The sequence below is a fragment of the Sphaeramia orbicularis genome, chromosome 14 (genome assembly GCF_902148855.1).
Source record: "Sphaeramia orbicularis chromosome 14, fSphaOr1.1, whole genome shotgun sequence".
NCBI classification, from domain to species: Eukaryota; Metazoa; Chordata; class Actinopteri; order Kurtiformes; family Apogonidae; genus Sphaeramia; species Sphaeramia orbicularis.
Window position 1 is genome coordinate 22,059,273 of NC_043970.1, and position 21,006 is coordinate 22,080,278.

The 21,006-nt window shown below is 36.5% G+C and overlaps 1 protein-coding gene across 2 annotated transcripts in view; it reads left to right on the forward strand.

The window, feature by feature from the left end:
- LOC115432414 (glucocorticoid receptor) overlaps positions 1-21,006 on the forward strand; it is a 134,472-nt gene that overhangs the window by 103,449 nt on the left and 10,017 nt on the right. For both annotated transcript variants that reach the window (XM_030153242.1, XM_030153243.1), the window contains 2 exons: positions 6,949-7,093; positions 14,339-14,469. In XM_030153242.1, coding sequence (XP_030009102.1) covers positions 6,949-7,093; positions 14,339-14,469 — 276 coding nt within the window. The remainder of the gene's footprint in view (positions 1-6,948; positions 7,094-14,338; positions 14,470-21,006) is intronic.

The window sequence follows — 21,006 nt, forward strand, 5'->3', positions numbered from 1 at the left end:
GATCTCATGGAAATCAGTGCAGTTGTTTGGTATTTTTCCACATAATCCTTCTGACAGATGAGCAAACAGATGCAGGTTATTAAAGGAGGGGTAGGAGACCCTAGAAAAGCGGTTCAAGCAAGATACATTTTGGAAAATACACAATTCAAAAGTCCAAACCCCTTTCTTCAGACTTCCACCTGAAGCTACGCCTCCAGAGTACCGGAACGCACAATGCTTGTTCCTGAGGGTTCACGAGCACAGATGCATGTGTACCTCATTCATTCTCCTCCAACAACCCCCCACTCTTACGATTCACCCTCCCACCCCCACCCCACCCGCGCGGATCCGTGTGTACCTTTTAATTCAGGTCTGTATATCAGTATATTAGATCAGGACTTTTCACTTGTTGTATTGATACGTGTTCTAAGTAATCTCAGGCTGGTAAGAACAGCTGATTGCAGTAAGACTGATGTTCGCTTTGAACACTGTAATCTGTGCATTTCACAAACAGCCCCAATTCATACTTAGCTGGCTAACAAAACAGTTTGCCAGTGAACTTTCCATCCTAATATAGATAATATAGCCAGGCTCTGGCTTTGTTTCCTGAACAAGTGCTCCAAGCCTCTGAGAACATGCGATTTGTGCATAAAGAGGGGTTAGCGGAGGGTGGGGCGGGGTGGGGGGCCAAATGGCAGTTGAGTTTGATAGACATATCACTGTTCAATCATTTCGATGGGCTGGTTAAAATGATTGGATGGTGTTTTTTCAGTCCTGTCCGTTCCACAGGTGACAATTTTTTTTTTTGTGTGTGTGTGTTAGAGCATTTGATTAATTGGTTGCAATCGGGGTGTGAAGAGGATTTTAAGCAATATAGTAAAAAATGCTCCAGGAAAACATCTCCTACCCTGCCTTTAAATGATCTCCTCTGCAAAGGTAACAATACAAAATACACACAACCTTCATAGAAGAAACCAAATTCACTGTAATACAGAGAATCATAGTGAGACCTCTGATGCTTAGAACTAGAGGAGAGAACCACAGTAACTCACAGTATGACATGTTGGTCAATCTGCGACACTTGATACATTGAAAAACAATCATCTATAATCATTTAGAGTGTGTAACTGAAGGAGAAAATACAGTGATGAAAAGGCAAAAAGAGGAATGTATTGTTTATTCACAATATTGGGGTGAATTCAGTGAGGGAGGTTAAATAATAGTGCCTTGAGTTTTAGCTGCGTGCATCTTTATCACAATGTAATTGTCATTATATTGATAATTACTAGCTTTTAGGATTTGTTTTGTAGTCTCAGGTAAGATGAATGCATTGTTCTGTTTCCATGTTTTATTTTAATTCTGTAAATCATGATTATTTGTTGGAAATATTTTATTATTGGAACATTTCTGAATGTACAACCATCCTGTGCAATATATTTTTACATTTTATCTCTTTTCTGCATTTTATGTAGTTTTCGCACTGTGGTTTGTCTTTAAATTGCAAAAACATAATAATTTGACCTTCATCGCAGTCATCTACTGAACATTTTTCACGATAACACGTTGACCATATCATCCAGCTCTGTCTTCAACACCAACACACACTGACTGACTGACTCTGTTTGAAACCCTCGAGAAAAAGCATCAATAGTAGGATATTTCAAGTGGAAGTAATAGAACATGGCCTCTATGACTGTATGGTAAGTTAAACAGTGTGACACATCTGTAGGCTGAACCACAGACTAAAGAATAATGATGGCTTACACACATCACCGTTCACTAGTTGATCTAAAGCACTTACATTCTCATAATATCATGATGAATGTTGAATGTGAATAGAGACGATGTGTCCCATAATGTGATAAAATCATTATCTGTATCCTGTATGACGTTAATTATACCAAAATAATTCTGTGCATAAAAGGTGACCTGCCCCGACTTCTCTATTTATTCCAAATGCTACCCATAGATATTCCGAAGCTTGCTCTTGACAATTTGGATAAAATGTTGTCAAAATTCATATGGCAAAACAAGCGTCCTAGAATTAGACTTAAAACCCTACAATTATCTACATCCAATGGAGGCCACAATCTACCAAATTTGAAATTCTACTCCCAGGCTGCACAAATGAAACCCCTGATAGGATGGATTCAGGATAACACGAGCACGCGATGGGTTAATATTGAAAAACAACAATGCCAGGATCCCTTCCACAGCATGCTTTTTCTAGACGCACTGGAGAGATGTCGGACTGGACCAAGGTCACTCTTAAAATATGGAGTAAAATAAAGTGTGCTCTTCAGCTACCAAAGTTAATTTCACCTTTGATAAATGTTGGCTATATGAAGTCTTTTACACCCAATAATATGGATAACAGCTTTAAAAAATGGTCAGAAAAGGGATTGATTTACTTGCATCAGCTGTTTGATGGGGCCCGTGATTGAATCATGTGACATATTGAACACGTCGTAGCATCAGAAGTCGCTCACATAGACCACTGCAGATAATTGCATTTGAAAGTGTGGACGTGAAACACTCTCCCACTTTTTATTTGATGTTGATAGAGCAAATACAACCAGAGATATGACCGTTTGAACCCGCAGCAAATAAGCAATATAGTGTTATTATAGCGTTATAGTGATATAAAGCAAGCATTATATTTCTGACCATATCTTTGTCCTTTAATCGCAATGGAAAAAAACTGGCCAAATCTGCGGATTTTAATTCACAAACTGCATTAGCATTGCAGGTAAGGGTGAAGACGATCCCTGCCTGAACCGGATGTGGAACCTGGGAGGACCGGGGGGGGGGGGGGGAGAGAAAACACCTATGTAAAGATAACTTTTATGTCAAATATTTGACATTTTGAGTATAGTTTTAATTTAATACAATTTTGATTTTATAGACCTAATATTTGGAACCAATATTCACTTTTAAAGTCTCTGAAAAGGTTCGTTAAGCATCTTTGTATCATTTATGCAATAAATTATGGATTATATATTTATGTAAATTATATACATTTTTCAAATCAGATTATATATTTTTTGTGTGTTTTTTGTCCTTTTGTGTTGATATAGTAGAAAAAATGATATAATAAAGGACAAAAATAAGTAGAAAAAAATAATAGGCAGATGAGATAGATGAAGTTGTGCTGAAAAATAAAAAGACATGGGTATAATAAACATTTCTTTGAGTAGTATATAAAGGCAAAATCAAAAGTACTCAAAACAGCCAAAACAGGCTCAGACCTCTAGGGGTTAAGAGATTTGAGTAGCTGAAAAATGATTTTCATCTCCCTAGTGCAAATTTTTTTTTAGGTATTTGCAACTAGAACCTTTCTGACGACTCACAAGGAATAGGATAAATTCACAAAACCTACACCCCTAGAAAGTTATCTGATAGAGTTACAAACTGGAGACGGAGAAAAGAAAATAATTTCTAAACTTTACAATATACTCTTATCTATGAATCAAAATAACTCCTCACAGATAAGGGGGAGATGGGAAGCGGAGGCGAACGTGGATATGTCTCGGGATGATTGGAGCAATATATGCACTGAGGCACATCTGGTTACAAATTGTAATACATGGAGAGAATCCAAATGGAAAATAATTACTAGATATTTCAGAACAGCAGAAATAGTGTCAGAGATGGGTCTTCAACATTTCCAGTTCATGCTGGAGGAACTGCGGAGCCCATATAGCTAATCACACCCACGTATTTGGGCTTTGTCCTATGTTAAAGGTGGGGTATGAGATGTTAGAAAAACGGTTCGAGCTAGCTACATTTTGAAAATACTCAATTCAAAAGTCCAAACCCCTTTCTTCAGACGTCCCTCCGAAGCCATGCCTCCAGAGTACTGGCACACGCAATGCTTGTTCCCGAGGGTTCACGAGCGCTGCACAGCAACAATTCGCTGGCTGAGGCTCTGCTCCGTCCCCGGCTCCAGCCCCGGCTTAGGCTTTGACGCTGTCTACGGTCCGACCCGGCCCCAGCTCCGTCTCTGACACCGGCTGAGGCTCTGACTACAGCTCCGGTCCCATATGGCCCCGTCTCGGGCTCCGACGCTGACTATGGCCCTTACTGAACCTCCAGCTCACGTATCCATACATACCTCATTCAGTCTCCTCCAACCCCCCTGCTCTTCCAGAACAGCCCCAGTTCAGACCTATCTGACTAACGCTACATTTCCTAGTGATTTATGTTAGTGACTAAACAGTTTGCTGGTGAACTTTCCATCCTAATATAACTAATATAGCCAGGTTCTGGCTCCGCTTCCTGTACAAGCACTTCCAGCTTCTGGGAACGTGCAATTCATGCTCGAAGAGGGGTATGCACAGAGGGGGGAGGAGCACATGGCAGTTGAGTTTGATAGACATATATCACTGTTCAATCATTTTGAGTGGGCGCTCAAAATGATTGGATGGTGTTTTTTCAGTCCTGTCCGTTCCACAGGTGACTAATTTTTTAAATTTTTGTGTTAATGCATTTAATTAATTAGTTGTAATCGGCGTGTGAAGGGGATTTTAAGGAATATAGTTAAAAAAAACTGCTCCAGGAAAACATCTCAGACCCCACCTTTAAGTGTGTTTTGGAGGGAGGTTTTCAACGCCCTGAAGGAGGTTTTTAAAATGAACATCCCACAAAACTTCATAGTGGCAGTACTGGGAGTAATACCTGTAGGTCTGGGTAAAAAGGCAGATAAATACACTTTGAATATATTATTCACTGCTGCCTTAAAGTCTATAACCATCAGATGGATGAAACCAGAGCCTCCCTCATATACTACATGGGTTCAGAAAGTTTGGGATATTTACCAAATGGAGCAGATCACATTCTTACTAAAGCTTCAGAAAACCACCTTTACTAAAAGATGGGAACCTATGTTACCTATGTTGCTGCGATAATATTTATCGGTGATGCAAAACTCCATGTTGTTATTCAAGAAGTTGTCATCCTGCCTCTGATGAGGGTTTTATATCTACAGCCTTAGGTTTGGAAGTGGACATTATTTGCTTGCTGTATTTGTTATTGTTTTCTTTAATTTCCATCCTACGTTGCCTGTGGAGGTTTGTGGGAATGCACACGCAACTGTGAAAGAGGAAAGGAAACTAATTGACCTGTATTTATATGTATACATTGTATTGTACTAAAAAAAAAAGAAAATCTAATCAAAACTAAGTTGAAAAATAAAAAAAATCATTATCTGTCTGAAAAGTTATTATGGTCAGCAGTAATTATCTGCTTCCATTTGAGCTGCGTCAATTATTGGATTCAGTGTCTGCAGATATAAATGTAATGTATGTGAGAAAAAAAAAGATTTGTATGTATTAATTCAGGTTTTTAATTTAATTTCATAAATAGTAATGATATCAGACTGGAGATAAAGTCTTACTATGTAATAGTACCAAACAGAGATGTGAGTGTGCATGATTTTTATCTTGAATACACACAAATGGTTTTTGCTTTGGAGAAAATGGACTGCACCAAAATGCTTTTTGATGATCAAAGTGCATGATTTGCATGTAGAGTGTCGCTGAAAGCTTCCCGTCTGTGGCATTAATCACGACATGCCGATAGCATCAGTCACACAGACATGGAAGCGGAGATGTATGCAAAATGAAAATTGGAATAATTAGTCCTGACGTCCATGAGGCACATTTTATCATTATTTCTACTCAGACAAAACAATTCAGGATTCATTTAACGACAGGGTATATTCGTATTTTATAGCGGGCTCAAACAACTTAAATTCACATTATAAAACATCAAGAGAAACAATAATTGCTGGGTTCACGATGAAGCCCAGTTTCTCATCCACAAAAATAAAAATGGAAACACAAAGAGTTTGGAATTTTAACCATCTGTGCTAGTTTGTAATCATGAGAAACAAAGCACATGACTCAGTAATCGCTCCAAGTATTTGCTCGGAGATTTTCTCCTCTCGTCCCAGTTGTAGCCGTTGGTCACACCAGAGACTTAAGATCACATTTCTCAGCAAGAACCTCCCGGCAAAAGTGTTCTACTGTGTTTTCTTTGTATGTGACAGTGTGATCAGGGGTAAATCAGGCTGCAGTCTTGATGCAGGCCTCCTGCCAAGGCGATAGTGAGGAAATGTTTTTGGAGGGAGAGTCTTACATAATAGAGCTGTGGTTTCAACGTGTTGTAATATAAGAGGACTTTTAATGTGCAGTTGTGACAGTGTGGAAACAGCTGAACTGTAATTTAAGTCCGATTTGATATTTGATAATGCGTGTACAGTGAACTGTACCCCCCTTGCGTGTTTTTATGTACAGTATGTCGGCTTTGTAATTGGATATCAATGATGCATGTAATCATTTTGCTTTATTTTCTTTGTTTACATCAACATTTGATCTGCATCCTTTGAAATCAGGACACCATGTTGTTATTATTAGTATTTTTATTTACTTAAAAGGCAGTCAGAATACTTTTTGTATCACTCCATGAAACCTAAACCCTGAACATTTCTGCTATAATTGGAAAAACATGGAATTTGGGCTGGTGCTTTGATGAGAAATCCAGTTTAAATCTGTGTCTGAGAGTGTGTACTGTCGCAGAAAAAATGATTAGACCATCAAAAGTCATCAAAAGCAATGGTTAAGCAATCAAGTACTAACTCCTGTGTGTATCATGTGACTAAAACAGACAGAAAAGAAAACATGGAATGCCTAAAATCAGTGTTTTTGGCAGTACAATGCCACAGCTGTTGAAGAACTGAAGTGATTTTGGTTATTATCATATTATCATCAGCTCTTAGATTAAACTTTTATGAGCTGTTTTTGTTGTTATCATTATATTTGTACAAACAAATATGCCTTTAGTTGTACCAGACATTCAAATGAACAAGAAATTGAAGAAAACAAGGGGTGGTCTAATAATTTTTTCCACGACTGTGTCCATTTGCTCGTCTGTATTTGTGTTCTAACCCACTTTATCTGACCCTCCCAGGCTTCCGTAACCTGCACCTGGACGATCAGATGACTTTGCTGCAGTGCTCCTGGCTCTTCCTCATGTCCTTCAGTCTGGGCTGGAGGTCGTACGAGCAGTGCAACGGCAGCATGCTCTGTTTCGCCCCTGACCTCGTCATCAATAAGTACGTACCGGCGCCCGTTTTCTTCTTGTCTGTCTTTCATCATATTGTGTCACTCCGTCTTGCTCATTTCAAGCTGCCAGTCGGTTCATCATCGGGCTTGCACGCACTCCCCATCCATCTGTTCATGACTCAGCTGGACTGAAATAGAAGTCAGGTTAGGAGGCGGGTAATGGACGCGACACACCTACATCATGTCTGATGTTTGTCAGTGTGTGTTAAGATGTTGGGTGAGGTGAAAAGAGCAACTGATGACTGATGCGTAATGGACTGTATGAAATAATTGAATAAGAATGTAGGAGAAAACAATATGGATCAGTCGATTCCTGCAGTAACAGTGACAGGACAGATTCGGATCAATGAAAACATGACTATTTGATTTGATTTATTTGATTTAATTTATTTATTTATTTCAAACATGCAAAGAAACAAAATAAAACTAAATAAAAACAAAATAAAACATCTAAATGGACAGAATGTCCAAGCACATGCAAGTCTGAATTTTGCATGGTCGAAAAGGAGTAGAAAGAAGTATAAACTTATTTAATCCTACCTCAAGTGCTTTTACACCTTTATCATTAACTTGATACGAGAATCAAACAATACTAATTTCCTAATTTTAGCTTCGAACCACAACAAATACATAATGCAGTAATTGAATTACACACAACAATATGATCATGGCAGTGCAGTCATACAAACAGACTCAACAATTCAACCATTATCTACAATAATTACAGCAGATTTATCAGTACAACATCATCCATAAACAAACAGGCCTCATTGTCATTATTAAATACTGTACCTCTCAAGAATCATTTTTTCATATCTTTTTTTAAACTGAATTATGTTTGATATTTGTTTTATCTCCACACACAATTTGTTCCACAATTTTACCCCACAGATGGTGATACAGAAACTTTTTAACATAGTGCGAATTTAACTTTCCTCTTAAATCATAGCCTCCCTCTCTTTCACAAAACATTTCTTGAATATTGCCCGGCAGTAAATTATTCTTTGCTTTATACAGTATTTGAATAGTTTTGAATTCCACAAGGTCAATGAGTTTTAAAGTTTTAGATTGTAAAAATAGTGGATTTGTGTGTTCACAAAAACCAACATTGTGAACGATTCTTATTGCTCTTTTTTGCAATATAAAAAGTCTTTGTAATGAACTTGTATATGTACTATGAGCCACTGTTTTTATTGTCCATAATTCTACAGTTCGGTGTAAAATCTAGTCACTATGATGCCGATAAGTATCATAAGTAAAAATACATACTAATCTAAATTAAACTGAAAATGAAAAAATGTTAATGAACGATCTAGGAGACACTAATTATAACCCCCGCCAAGGATGGCAGAGGTTATGTTTTCATCTGGGTTTGTTTGTTTGTTTGTCTTTTAGGAAGATAACTCAGAAAGTTAAGGGCGGGTTTTGATGGAATTGTCAGGAAATGTTGGTACTGGCACAAGGAACAAATGATTAAATTTTGGTGGTGATCAGGGGGATGGGCTGATCTGCTGATCTGGCGCAGGTCTGTGCTCTCCGAGTGCTTTTCTAGTTAGTAAAACAGTCAAATAATACACATATTAAGCACATGTCATATTTGACAAAAATGTCCCACATCAAGTTGCGTCTCTTCTCTGCACAGTTTGTAAAGTGTAGCACTGAACTCTGTTTTTTCTTGGCACAGACTTGACTTTGCACACAGCCCACATATTCAGAGTAAGGTTGAGGTCAGGACACCATGAAGGCCATTCCACAGAGTTAATGTTAACCTGCTGCACATGTGCATTTGGGGTCCTTGTCCTTTTTATATCATTCGTGGTAATATTGGGATTTCAATGAATTACTTAGTGCCAATGAACTGAACTCGACAAATTCTTACTTACTTCAATATTTGCAGTACACCTATTCAGTGATCTTTGTATGTCCACTTTGTCCTGGAAAGAGAACAGTTTAAAGAAATCTAACATTACTGTGACATTTGTGTATGGAAACTTTTACTGCGACTGTACCTGATTTTACATTTACTATCATCCATTATCAATGCACCTAAGGGTAACAGTGGCACCGTCACACTAATAGGCCACTATTACTCCAAATATGACAATAATCTGAATTTGGCATGTGTCGTGTTTAGATATTCTGAATCAGGCCTTTTTCCTAATGGAGTGTTTTCCTACTAATACATGCTGATGTTATCCCAGTTTGATGAGGATTCTTTGGACATGTGTGTAATGTATTTGTGTCTCATTTGACAGTTTTACAGCAGGTTGCGACGCACAGCTTTCGTCTACATCCATCTGGGATAGAAACAAAAATCCTCTCACACCTACTGTTAAACATTAGGAAATAGGATAACAACAGCTAGAGCAGTGTTTTTCAACCTTGGGGTCAGGACCTCATGTGGGGTCACCTGGAATTCAAATGGGGTCGCCTGAAATTACTAGTAATTGATAAAAATGTAAAAAAAAAAAACAAAAAAAAACGTACTAATAAAAAATATAATGTGAGTTGACAGAGACAATCACAATCCATAAAAGACATGACAAACTGTGAGTCTGAAACTGAAGCACTGTGGTACTGTTTATCTTTCAAATGTTCATTGTGGTCGGTTTCAGATGCTGCAGCTCTTTTATAATTCATAGTTAGAGTTGTTGTTTGTTTAGTATTAATTGTCAGCCTTGTAAATCCAAGCTGGACTGACTGTACATATCCTGACCAAGGAAAATCAAATTCTCATTTTGTGCAGTAATCTACACCTGGCTTTTCTGCCTCCATCCATAATAATATACATTATATAGACTAAATGTCGTCTAAAATTAATGTTTATTTGCAACATAGTATAGCAAACTATGACATGATCAAAAAAAAACAAATTAATTTTAGCGAAAAAATGTCTCCGTTTTGAATGTCTGGGGTTGCCCAAAATTTGTGATGTTAAAATGGGGTCATGAGACAAAAAAGGTTGGGAACCACTGCGTTAAAGACATGAGAGGACACTTACTGCAGTTAGAGTTAAATGACCTGCTACAGCTGAAACATTATTAACCACTGCAGTACTTATACATGGAAGGATCTGTTGCATATTGCATGTGCGACTTTTTTTTTGGCAGGGCAATGTATATTAGTCTAATGCTTTTAACACCTTGCATTTTGCAGAGTGGCCAAATATATCAAGCATATTTATCCTATTTAAAAAAAACAAACAAAAAGACTGTAATGTATCAAAATTTGACAATTGATACTGAACAAACAATAACTCAAACTATGAGTTCTTGTTTGTTCAGTATTAATTGTCAGCCTTGCAAATCCAAGCTGGACTGACTGTACATAGCCTGACCAAGGAAAATCAAATTCTCACTTTGTGTAGTAATCTACACCTGGCTTTTCTGCCTCCATCCATAATAATATGCATTATATAGACTAAATGTCGTCTAAAATTAATGTTTATTTGCAACATAGTGTAACAAACTATTACATGATCAAAAACAAATTAACTTTAGCCAAAAAAAAAAAAAAAAAACATCTTCATTTTGAATGTCTGGAGTTGCCAGAAATTTGTGATGTTAAAATGGGGTCATGAGCTGAAAAAGGTTAGGAACCACTGAGCTAGAGGAATAAAAGAGGGAGGACGTGTTGATCCAGAGGAAAGTCTATAACTTTGATAAACCATACGTACCAACACACGTAAACAGGAATATTAGTGGGCTATTCATTTTCATTAGTCGTGTAAATGGTTCATTATGGATGTTGTCTTAGTATTAAGGCAAAAACCTGGATATTTTGTTCAAGTAAGTGTAATATTTGTCAGAACACCAGATACATGTGAATGGGAAAAAACCCCTGAAGCAACTGCCGCCTTAATTCTAGAGTAAATAACTGCCTGTGCTACTTGGAAGCCACAGTGGAAATGCACAGGTACCACCGCAGTGTGTTAATTAGAGAGCCTCATTACTTAAGGAACAGCCAGTTCTGGAATTGATTGTGCTTCGAAGTATCTGTGCTTACTGCAGTCTTTTTAAGAGTCGGTCCCAGAGGACGGGAGGACAGGAGATGGCTCAGGCTTCACCTCCCAGTGCAGTGTAGCATGTATTTACAATATACTAGAAATAATGCAGTTCCTCTTTTATTATGTATTTTATTATTACCTCTGCCAAGGAGCTTATGTTTTTGTCAGCGTTGGTTTGTGTGTCTGTCTGTGTGCAAGATAACTCAAGAAGTTATAGACGGATTTGGATGAAAATGTCAGTAAATGTTGATACTGGCACAAGGAACAAATGATTAAATTTTGGTGGTGATGTGTGTGTGTGTGTGGGGGGGGGGGGGCACTGATCTGCCTTGGCGGAGGTGTGCGCTCAACGAGTGCTTTTCTAGAAGTGACAGCGCAGACCTCCGCCAAAGCAAATCAGTGGGCCCCCATGCCCCCACCCCCCATCACCACCAAAATTTAATCATTTGTTCCATGTGCCGGTATCAACATTTACTGACATTTTCATCCAAATCTGTGGCACTGATCTGCCTTGGCGGAGGTCTGCGCTCTCTGAGTGCTTCTAGTTATTATTAATTAATTTATTTTTATTTTTTTTAACAGCCCACATCTCATCAGTCACACCACATACACATCTTACACACTCCACCACACACAAAACATTTACACAAACAAGACAGGACATTGATTCTTATTACTGACTGACATTTTGTTTCATTTGTATATTACATGCCATATATCTGAACCCCCCCCCCACACACACACACACACCTTCCCCCACATTATGATGATTAAATGTAAATATCGTATAATATTGTACATAAATCTCTTTGTCACTTGGTGTTGCTTCAATAAAGGTTTAGTGGGGGAAAAAAAAAAAAAATAAATAAATAATGCAGTTCCTCTCTTCTTATATGTGAAGTCAAGGATTCCTGATCGATGACAGAAAATCAGGAACAAAAACAAGCCTTGAAACTTTATTATGTAAGTTATAATAAGTTATAACCGCATCAGTGGTGAAATAATATTTTTAACTAGACATGCGCACATTTCCTGAAGGCATTGCAGTCCCGTGTACTTGGCTTTTGCTGGATTTATGGACTTGTGGCCAAGTGTGATGTAAAAGCAAGAAATAGTACCAAAGAAGAACTGCATTTATTTTTACGAAAGTTATGTTGTTCAACATTGTTTGTTTGTTTGTTTGTTTGTTTCCTTTGAATATCACATTAAAATCCCAAAAAGATTTATATAAAAGGAAAAGAAAACATTTGAAAAGGAGCGGGATGAAGTTTAACTTATAATTTCCTACCCCCTTACCCCATCCTTCTACCTACCCTAAATTCTTATGTCAGATCCCATAAGTAACTCAGAAATTGTATTTGTATGTATAAGTTATTTATGACAAAAAAATGTGTGCTGTAACTATGCAACAGGAAAGAGAGGACAAGAGGAATGTTGTTTAAAAAAAACACAAAAAAAAAAACAACAACAACCACCTTTTTTTGGATTAAAAAATTGTCTGTTGTATAAGAATGCACATTTTTGAGCAGGATGAAGGAGTTATAATTCATGAAAAACTTTAAATTTTCCAAAGTTATTCATTTACACAGCACAAAGTTTGATATTCTTGGAGAATAAAGTTTTAAAGTTAATAGAAAAAAATCAAATGTTTTCTAAAAAAAAAAAAAGAAAAAAAAAAAGAAAACTCAAAATTTTGTTACATTTATAAGGAAGAAAAACTCAAGTGTACATGAAAAAGTGAATACTTGTAGAGAATAAAGGTCAAAATATGTGGATGCAAGAGGCAAATTTCTGAAAAATAAAATAAACAATCCTGTTTACCTAATCATTTTCTCCTTACAAATGTATGAGTTTTTATGTAAATGAGTGTTTTTTTCCAACCACTGTACACTCAGAGTATATCAGACATTTTCCTTGTAAATGTAAATGTACTGCTTGAATGAAGGATATTTGGTCTCACTAGTTTAATCTCTAAATATTACCTTCCTCGTCCAACTTTGTACTCTCTGTAACACATTTTAAAGAACAATACAAGGTAGAATGACAGTTTAAGAATCACAATTCATGTATACCCCCCCCCATAGCCATATTAATGTAAATTACTTCATATAAACTCAAACGGATTGTAACCGATACAAATACATTATTACAGATATTAAATTATTTAACTCATTGTTGTATTGTGGCTGCCTCCGCCGCTACCGCCACCACAATAATACTAGCAAATTACACTACTCATATTATTATTATTATATATTTTTGTATTATTACAACAATTATTATTTTTCCCCTCACTCCCCTCTCTCTCTTTCTCCCTTTCATTCACGCTCCCCTCTTCCCCTTTTCCCTGTCACCCCTAACCAAGCTATATTGTTTAGTTGCTCTTTACATTTATTATCTTTTTCATTGTAATATGTTGTTGTCATTGTTGTTGTTTGTCATTACTCTGTTGTTGTTGTTTTTGGTTTGTTTTTGTTTGATTTTCCCTTTGTTTATGTGTTGTTTTTCTGTCCACAGTGTCTTGTTAACTATCACTAATTTAAAAAAAAATAAAATAAAGGATTCATGTAAATATCCACCTAAAAATCCAGCACATTAATGCGCTCTTCTTTCTTCTGCTGCTTTAAATAGCTGGTGTGGTCAAGGTTTTTGTAGTTGAATGCTGACTTTAAGGTGCCATTACAGAATAAAGTGCCACACACTTTTTTTTTTTTTTTTTTTTTACTTTTTTTTCTTTTCTTTATTCCAGGGCAAAAACACTCCAAACACTGAACACTTGAGAACCTACAAACCGCTCACCCTCTTCACTGGAAATATTTAGAAATAGAGGCGTGAGCTGTAAAGTGTTGTTCCCAACGGACTCATAAACTCAGGAAGAGGGGAGGAAAAAATAGATATGAAAGGTGAAGAAGTCACGGCCGGCAGCACCGCAGTCGCTCAGAATGAATAGACAGCTCTGAACCTTAGGCTGTCTGGAGAATGGACTGTATTGATTTTAGAGGTTGGAAGTAATGTCGGCTGTGTGTTAGTGGAAGTGAGGTGTGAAAATCCATCAGCGCAGATTTCACAGTTCAGTTTTCTCCTGCGGGGTTGTACTGCATCCCTGCTGGGGTTGTTTACTGAGAATTGAATAACAGGAAGAGTGAAAAAGCTTAAAGTTAAATCTGTGTGTCTCTTTCTCCTGTGTCGTCCCTCCTCCCCTACCCGTTTCCCACTCCCTCTTTTTCAGAGAGCGTATGAAGCTGCCCTTCATGAATGACCAGTGTGAGCAGATGCTGAAGATCTGTAATGAGTTTGTCAGGCTGCAGGTGTCCTACGATGAGTACCTGTGCATGAAGGTCCTGTTACTGCTCAGCACAGGTAATGGAACACACATCACACCGAATCACAGCAGCGCACTTTTAGTATTTTTTTTATTTTTTCCCAAGCATCGCTACAGCTCAAATTCTTTTCCTTTGAAAAGCTGAGAATCATAGGCAGCAAAAGTACACACATTTTCTACTTCAGATACTTATAAAGAAGTACTGATTCAAATGGAATACAGGCTCTGGAATGTACTGAAAAGCAAAACATGGACATTTCTATCAACAGCTTCTGTGCAAAGCTAACTGAATTTCACATCATAATAATATAATGGGATGACTGTTAGCAAAAAGACCCATAGCATTTATTATAGTATTATCCTCTGTATTTTGTGTTTTTTCAGTGAAAATCACATTTTTTCCTACATTTAATTCACTGATCGTGCAGATTTTCATTAAAGCTCTGATTAAAGTTGAGGGTTATTATTTTTTGATCACGGTCTTTTTTTATTTTCAGTTTTCAAGTCAGCAAAAAGAAACATACAACTTTAACATGAAATTGTTATATTCAATTCCCATCCACCTGCCCTCCCACCCACCCCACCCACCCCACCCACCCCAAGTACTGGACCTTGGATAAATTTATCTACAGCCAGACATAATACACTTACATAAAGAAAAATGTAAACCCCCTTCAAACACATACATGTAGAGACACATATATACACACACATACATACATATATGTACACATGTGCATACGTGTGAGTTCACATACATTTAAATAAATAAATAAGGGGAAAGACTATTAAAAAATAAAGTAAAAATAAATAAATATGACAAAGCTAAAAGGTACACAAATACTTAAGTTACACAGATATGTTAGTAGCTTCCATACCTTCTAAGTTGAGGGTTATTATATCAGAAGCAGAGAAAACGGAACAAAATGTGATTGTCTAAGCAAATATATCATTAACCTCCTAAGACCCAGGAAATATCAGCAAAGTACCAGCTTTTTTTTTTTTTTTATTAAATAAGTACCTATATTGGAAACATCACAACAACAGTCTATTCAGATGCAGTTTTTAAATTTTTTATGGAATGTCCTTTGTGGTGGACAGTTTTCTTTCCTTTTTTTTTTTTTTTTTTTGTATAAAGTTGTGAAACTCTTGTCCACAAATGTGGACAGAAAACCCATAGCTGGGACTTAGGAGGTTAATTGAACATAAAACAAGTGACTCCATCCACTGTCATTCATCAAACTCCATGGGCTTTTACTGGTGAATCAAAGTTGTAGAAGATGACACTGTTTTTCCACATAAAAGCTCAGATAAAACTTATACCAAAAAACAGAGAAAACTGAAGAAAAATTGACTTTTTCAGTAAAATCTATCATTAACTGAACATCAAACAAACGTCTACGACCACTGTTATTCATCCAACTCCATGGGTGTTACTGGTGAATCAATGTTGTAGAAGATGACGGTGTTTCCATGTTCACTACGGAGCCTCTTCACGTCCAAATGGGTCATATCTGATGACCATGAAAAGATGACAAACTATTTTTTACACCAATTATTTACATGGATTGATAGGATTATTAAACAGTTTATATCAGTAGATGATTTTGGTCGCTGGTGGATGTTTGGGTCTTTATGCTAACTGCTTCTATTTTATTTTTTCTATTTATTTGTCTGTAATTTTACATCTTCACAGTATGTTCCAGTTCAATTTTGACTAAGGAAACAGGTGACTAAAACAAATATTGAACCATATATTTCTTTAAAATGATTTACCTTTATTTAATGTTTCATAAAGCGGGCTTTTAGGTTTTACCCAACTCATCTATGAAGGAGAAATCATCAACTATAAGACAATATTTAACCGAACAAGTCTTATTTTTCAGTCACACATTACCGTGTTTTGATAAGATCCTCAGTTTTTTAACTACTGTGAAATATAGTCAAGATAAATTTAAGAATGAAAAACACATGGATTTATACCCTGAAACTCCATCAAAACTCCGTCAAATGTACTACTGTAGAAATAATTTCTAGACAACAGCATTTGTTACTGTATGAACTAATAGATTTGTGAGATTAGAAATGAAAAAGACAGATTTATGGACCAAACAAATAATTATTAGTGGTCTTAAAGGATCTTTAATTATAAAACCAGACCAAAACACAGGCAGCGACTAAACAAACAGATGTTACTGATTATAACATACCTCAGTGAAGATGAGGACTGGTTATTTTTGTGGACTAGAGCTTGTTCAGGGGTAAATGTGACCTATTTGGCAGTTGTAGGGGTATATAGTAGTGACTACAGTGGCGCAAATGATAAAAACGCTCTGAACTTAAGGGTCTATCTGTGTATATAATCATTCAGCTCATTTACAGCCATCAAAAATGGTTTAAATCTGTTGTTATTACCCCCCTATTATTAAGACTGTACAGGGTGGGGAAGCAAAATTTACAATGAACATTTAGTTGTTTTTTCTCAGCAGGCACTACGTCAATTGTTTTGAAACCAAACATATATTGATGTCATAATCATACCTAACACTATTATCCATACCTTTTCAGAAACTTTTGCCCATATGAGTAATCAGGAAAGCAAACGTCAAAGAGTGTGTGATTTGCTGAATGCACTCGTCACACCAAAGGAGATTTCAAAAATAGTTGGAGTGTCCATAAAGACTGTTTATAATGTAAAGAAGAGAATGACTATGAGCAAAACTATTACGAGAAAGTCTGGAAGATACTATTAAAGAAGAATGGGAGAAGTTGTCACCCGAATATTTGAGGAACACTTGCGCAAGTTTCAGGAAGTGTGTGAAGGCAGTTATTGAGAAAGAAGGAGGACACATAGAATAAAAACATTTTCTCTTATGTAAATTTTCTTGTGGCAAATAAATTCTCATGACTTTCAATAAACTAATTGGTCATACACTGTCTTTCAATCCCTGCCTCAAAATATTGTAAATTTTGCTTCCCCACCCTGTAAATAGATAATCTGCATTTGTTTAGAGTAAACAGAAAATTAAAACATCCCAAGTGTGTGGTTAATTTAAGTTTCTAGCAATTATTCTGAATTTGCCCCAAATATTATTTCACAGTAATATACAGTATACATGTAAGCCTAATAAAAGCCAATATATTATCAGTATTATTTATTACTAAAAACACAAGTAAATTATTCCAATAAGAGTCCATGTTCAAAAGCATTTAGAAGAACAGAAGTGATGCACATTTTCACATTTTGCCAGTTTCTAACATCCAAAACCACATTTTATTCTTGATAGGATTCACTCTAGTGGGTCTAAAATCTCAACAGACACAAGTCAAATTTGACCTACACCAGCTTCATCATACAATTTTTTTTAATTTTTTTTTTTTTTGTGACTTTCACGTCACTTGAATGAAAACTATCAAGCTAAAAAACTGGTATTTTGGAGGTTTTTACTGCTGTTAAATGTCATATCAAGTCAAATTTGACCTGATATTTAAGGGTTAATCCGTTTACTTTGATGGAACCCTTTCATCTGACATGTCTTTGTTACTAAAGTTTAGCGAAATAATGTTGAACTACAAAGGCTTATAGAAGGATAAAAGTCATACGGTTTCGGTGTTAGCCCCTAAGGATGGAAACAATCACACAGAGGATCTTTGTTTATAAAAGAGTCAGTGACATTAATAAAAAGAATACTCCATAGACCAGACTGCAGCACCAACTGTATTTTGTGGCTTTATTGAGAATGTTACCTTCTTTCTCTGTGTGGTTCTTATGTGGTTACCCTCTCAGATTGAGTTTCTAGTGTCCAGCAGGTTCTGGGTCTCTGTAGAGGGCTTTTTATCCCCTCCATAAACACACACCGCTGTTTTAAAACATATGAGGTTGGATAAGGGTAACATGAGTTCAACGTTCTGTTTCATATCTCAGAGAATTAAAGGCAACGTTTTGGCTCATTATGAAGTAAGTACTATTGCAAATGTTCCCAAATAAGAACACAGAACAGAAAAAGCTAATACAGGAGGACAGCCTTTAACAAATTTGGGTTTCTTGATTGGAAGTTTGACTTAGCATGGATACTTCTAGTATGTTCATGTTCAACTCCTTTAACAAGTTCGAAATTAAGTGAATAGAATCGAATGTCTTTATTGTCTTTGTAACAAGTACAACGGAATTAAAAGTGCCATCCAGTCTGTACATCATGTATAAAACCTACAGGAAAAATATGAAGAAAAGCAGCTAAAATGAATGGGTTTTAGGTAAAATACAGAGCATACATTCAGTTATTGTAGTGATCCCTTTAAAACACAATGTGCAATATGCAATTTACTAGCACGCTGACCTGTTTGGAACCACAGCTCATATTAATACCACATTAGTAAACGCGTTGTTCCTGTTTTTAACTTATTTCCCATCATGCAGCATAGTACTGCGCTTCCAGTCAACCAAGCTATGTGATTGTAAGGCTATCGTATTCCAAAAATTACTAATATCTCCCAAAATATTGGTCCTATCAACTTGCTGAGATATGTTTTCAGGTCAAAATTGTCCAGTTTTGTCACAATTAATGCTATATTTTCATGTCACAAATGGTTAAGTTCTGTTTTAACTGAATTTACCTGAAAAACAAATATTCTATTCTTTTAGATTCCCCAATTTTTCTTACAAGATTATATACTACATATCACATGTTTTAGTTTTACAGGTTGCAATATGGAGTATGGTGCTGATCCATCCTGCTTATGTTACGCCAATACATACATTAAGAATGTCACACGTCACTTTTTAAATCAGCAGCTTTCTAATAATAAGCGTTTTTATAAAGAAATAACAGTTCTATATTGTTATTTACTCTTTAGTATGATGATAAACTATACAATAAATAATTATGGTACTAGTTTTTGCACAGGGATCATTTGTGGAAACGGTGACATGGCTGCCGAGCATCAGTATGATGGGATCTGGAACAACCATGTCACATCCGTCCACTGCCACATTTTGTGTTTTTGTGTCAGCTGTTATTGTTTTAGATCCACAATACTAACATTTATGAATAAGAGGAGAATTAGCAATAGTAAGTATATAAGTTTATTACTAATAAAGTACTGGTACTGACCAGAGCATCATGGGTAATGTCACGTCCGTCCACCAGCAAAAGTTTTCACATATACGTGCTATTCAAAATCCAATATTTCTGAAAATAGAGCTTCCACTGTCAAATAATATCGGTAGTCTGTGCACAAATGTATTAGCATTATTTCAACACAGTTCTATGCATTTCTTACAACTTTTTTTTTTGACAAAAATGGCCACTCAATTGACCCCCTAAGTAAGTTTTAGCCGATATACACACTTGAATATACATATTAAAACACAATTTGAACAGCAATTTATACATGTACTAGACAAATATTATCAATTATCAAAGTGTGATCAGTGCACTTAAGATAACTAGAACACACAGAACAGAATGAAAAAAAAGTCTATTTAAATCCTACTTTTTTTCATTATTATCTGTGAATTGCGAGTGAAGTGATGCTCCTTGGGGACCGTTTGCTCCGTCAGCAGAGTGAATATCACTTCATACCTGAGTACATTAACCAGCTGCTTCCCTTCAAGTATGAGGAAACCCATCAGGTCAGCGTGACTTCAGTCTAAACTGTTTTTAATTTCTCATGCACCAACGCATATGTGTCAGTGCTCACCCCATGGAAATATTGATTTTTAACATGACTGCTGGGTGTAAAAATCTGACTCTGTAATAGTGGTCTTGGCATGATCCAAAGCTCTGTTAAATCAAACATTTGACAGTAAATAATCCCAGAATGAGGGCGAGCAGTAGAGGTTGTCTGTTTTCACTCTCGCTAAAATGGTCTTCCTGCCAAATCTGCAAATGTCTAATGTAGAGTCCCGATAGCGCTGTGTAGCCGTTTATCTGATTATGGAAATGGGACAGTATTTTACCCTGATGCTGCCCTGTGTGGCTTTGCATAATCTCTGGTCCAGTGACTATGGCTTTGCCTGGGCTCGACGCCAGACTCCAGACTGACAACAGCTCCATGATATGTTATCACAGTTGTTACGGCAACTGCACTGTTGTGTTTATTTGTGTGTTTTTTCAGTGGTTTAGCTGTGACTAGTGCCATAAATAAACCCTTTTCTTTAGGTTACATTTTACATTCCAAATGTATGATTTGGTTTTTTTTGCTGATGTAAACGTCCAACTATTTGCTGCTCCTTTTGGATTCTTCCTGGATGCTTTAGTTTGGGAACATATTACAGAGGATGTACTGATGTTACTTCCACTTTTGCATATTTTCCACTGCCTCAAAGCATTTCAGTTCACTTGTGTATGCACGCATTAGAGTGTATTCACCCACTGTCTCCTGAGGGTCCTTGTTAGGGTCCCACAGAGTTAAGTTTAATGACATTTCTGTCCTTTGTGCTCTTTGTTACAGCAGAAAACAGGATAAAGAATAGACTAAGACAAGTAGCAGCATGAGTGGCAGCTTTTCAGTCAGTGAGTTAAAATACCAAAACAGTTCTGTACATAATACGCATTCAGAACATACTCCATTCA